At 49.9% G+C, this 3,250-nt stretch overlaps 1 protein-coding gene across 1 annotated transcript; it reads right to left on the reverse strand.

The window, feature by feature from the left end:
• Positions 1 to 1,175: 1,175 nt before the first annotated feature.
• On the reverse strand, positions 1,176 to 2,741 carry LOC139276860 (zona pellucida sperm-binding protein 3-like). The gene is made up of 7 exons (XM_070894858.1): positions 2,626 to 2,741; positions 2,443 to 2,546; positions 2,177 to 2,354; positions 1,963 to 2,088; positions 1,666 to 1,769; positions 1,382 to 1,516; positions 1,176 to 1,303 (listed from the first exon to the last, which is right to left on the reverse strand). The coding sequence occupies exons 1-7, from the start codon at positions 2,739 to 2,741 to the stop codon at positions 1,176 to 1,178; spliced, it is 891 nt and encodes a 296-aa protein (XP_070750959.1).
• Between the last annotated feature and the right edge of the window lie 509 nt (positions 2,742 to 3,250).

Below are 3,250 nucleotides of genomic sequence, written 5' to 3' on the forward strand. Positions count from 1 at the left end.
CTTCAGCAACTGTTGCAGGCTGATGCACTGATACTGAAGCCCCAATAGGGGGCAGCGACACTGGAGGCTCCATTAAGGAGCCCACCTTGTTCCCAGGCAGGATCAGAGGAGTCAGAGAGCTGGCAGTGGAGAAGCTCAGTGAGGGAGACGGTCCACTCACCCCCTCAGGGGAAGAATAGGGGAGTGATTGTTAGAAGCTCCTCTCTGCCACTCTCCAGGGAGGGAGATTCCAATTGGTTCAAACCCTGACCTCTGGCAACATGTGGTTCCCAGCTAAGCTCAGGCCCTCCCCTCCACCCAGGGGAAGATGCAGCCAAACACTGAGCTGTATATTAAGGCTCTGAATAGTGCCAACTCCCATTGGCACCCAGTTGCTCCATTTCCACTGATGGGTGAATTAGACAAGCGAGAAACTACACCAACATGGTAAAGGGCAAAATGTGCCCAGGTCAGAAATGCTGCAAGCCCGATTGTGTCCCAGTCCACACAGCCAGATCCAAGACCCAGTGGAATGATCCCACCCTTGGAAGGGTTTGGTTACTCCAGCACCAAGCGCTCCCTCATCAGAGCATGAACAGGGAAAGAAGATCACGACTTGCTGTTTTCTCAGGACATCGGAATAATTCCAGCTTAAACAGCAGCCGGGAACGTCACTTATGGAAGACATAAATGGTTCCATTTCCTATCACCTAGAGCAAGGGGCAGGGTATTTGAACACATGGTTATGGAAGATAGTAGCAGTCCCTACTTAATCCCAGCACACAAGAGTGGTCAAACCATGGCTGGAGCTCAAACTGGGTGGGAAGTCAAGGAAATAATGTGTCAACTCCATTCAGGGTGGTCAATTGACACCAATCTGGAATGGAGTCCTTTTGAAAGGGAGCCAATGGGTTAACTTGGACCAATCAAGCTTGCACCAATCCCTCAGGGAAGTTCCATTCATCTGGAGCTCATGGACCTGCACAATGAAGGCTGGGCAGTTACCATAGTCACAACCCATCCCAGGATAAGCTTTTCCCAGTCATTATCACACAAGTTACCTGGACCAGTTACACCAACACACAGCAGAGAGGGTTGCTGATTGTAAACAGCTCCATTCTACATGTGTAGGCAGGAGATAGACAGTGACAAATGAGCAACCAGGCACATGGTACATGTAATCACTACTTTATTGATCATTTGATAACTGGTTGAACTGCATTTCCTTGTGTTTCCTGTACAGGAACAAGGCCATCAAAGCAGCAGAGCTCAGAGAGACAGCTGTCAGTCAGGGCGACCATCAGGACCACCTCAGACTCCACACCTAAAGAGCAATGAGAAAACAATGGTTACTGAAGGAAATACTGTGGAGGAAATGGAAACTAGCAGTGGGCCCACTCACCCTCTGGAGACCTCTCCTGCATCCGTTTCCCAACCTCATTAAGGGACTCAGTTGCCAGGTCGGTCACATCAGTGTCCAGAATGACCAGGGGTCCAAGTGAGGCCTCACCCTCCCACTTCAATTCAGCATCACTCCCTGTAATATCAAACATTCCAGTTAGAGAGGGTAAAGGGGGACCTCCAACATCTAGAGGATCAATGTCCTACCAGCTTCAGGTACAAGGTCCCTCCTTCCTCTGCAAGGAAAGCCCAAATCCCTCGTGGCACCGCAGTCACCTAACTGACAACAGGCGCAAACGTCATTGTTCGATCCTTCCAATGGGGCCCAGCTAAACAAGACAATCAGTGCAACAATCAGGTTGGGCATCACTTCTCCACACAACACATCCCTGAGGGAGAGAGGGGGAACTTACACATTCTGCAGCTTCTGGAAAGTACAAGCTTTGCTCATAGAATCTCTCCAATCCACTGCAGCAACCTTCAGGTGACAGGTGAGGAAAATCTGAGGGACACATTCAACACCAGCCGTTATTCAGTGACTCCGTCCCAACATGGAGAACCCAATGGGCAGCTTCCTCTTACCAAGGAACAGCCACACCAAAGAAGCGGAATGCATCCAGGTCAAAGTGGAGCTTGTCCAGCTCACGCTCGTCTCTTGGCAACACGAAGGTTGAGAAGGAGTCCTCAGCTTTGCTGTCCAGGAGGCAACTGAAGGAAGATTAAAACATGGGCCATGGAGTGAATCAAGTAAAGCCATAGAGACGGGACCAGCTGGAGAAAGCAGAGAACTCCTTACCCATTTTTGTCAATGATGCTGTAACTTGGGGTGGAGTCCTTGTCTGGGCTCAACGTAGCGACGCAGCGGTCAATGTAGAGCTTCAGGAGCATGTGGTTGGTCATTGAAACAGAGGCCTCAATGTGAATGAGGTCGCCCAGGTAGTAGACAGTCGAGGTGTGAGCTGTAAGCCAGTCATCTGAAGGACAAGAGGACAAGGGTTGGAGACAGTGACTGCAACTTCCAGTGGGTGACAGGAAATCACTCCCCATCCACCCAACACATACCAGCCATTCGGCGCAGAGAGAATGACAGATGCCCTTGTCCAGACTTGATGGACCTGAACGGGATCCAGGTGGGCTTGATCGGGTTACTGCTCACATTGCCCCTCCTGGAAAGACAAGGGAGCCATTTTAGGAGAGAGTCAGAGAACATGCGTTAGATTGAGTTTTCATTAACTCGATGGTTACCTATAATAGCGGCACTCAATGGAAACGACAGCTCCATTAGTTCGCACAATGACAGATCCATGAGCCTGGAGGGTGTGGTTCAGGTGGGTGGTGTAGACCAGGAAATCTCCAGCCATCTTTTAAACACCAGGTTCAGAAATTAAGAACATTGTGCTCAGGTGTTTGGAAGGGAGGTTGTGCAGCCTCTGCAGTTAATGCAGGGGGAGGGAGTTCAAGCAGGAGAGCAAAATCAATTCAACAGAAAAGTGGAGTGTCTCAGTGGGTAGCCCCCTTAACTCAGAGCGAGTAGGTTGTGGTTTCAAGTCCCATTGCAGAGACTAGAGCACAAAAAGCTAGGCTGACCCTAGTGCAGTGCTGAGGGAGCACTGCACTGTCTGAGGTGTCAGCTTTCATACGAGACATTAAGCAGAGGTCCCACCTGCTCTCAGGTGGGCATAAAATACCCCACAGCACTATTACAACAAAGAGCAGGGGAGTTCTCCCCAATGTCCTGGGCCAAGATTGATCCTTCAAATCAACATCACTAAAAGAGATGATCTGGTCATTATCACACAACTGTTAGTGGGAGCTTGCTGTGCACAAATTGGCTGCTGCATTCCCCACAATAGTGATGACACTTCACAAA

The sequence above is a fragment of the Pristiophorus japonicus genome, chromosome 12 (assembly GCF_044704955.1).
Source record: "Pristiophorus japonicus isolate sPriJap1 chromosome 12, sPriJap1.hap1, whole genome shotgun sequence".
NCBI lineage: Eukaryota > Metazoa > Chordata > Chondrichthyes > Pristiophoridae > Pristiophorus > Pristiophorus japonicus.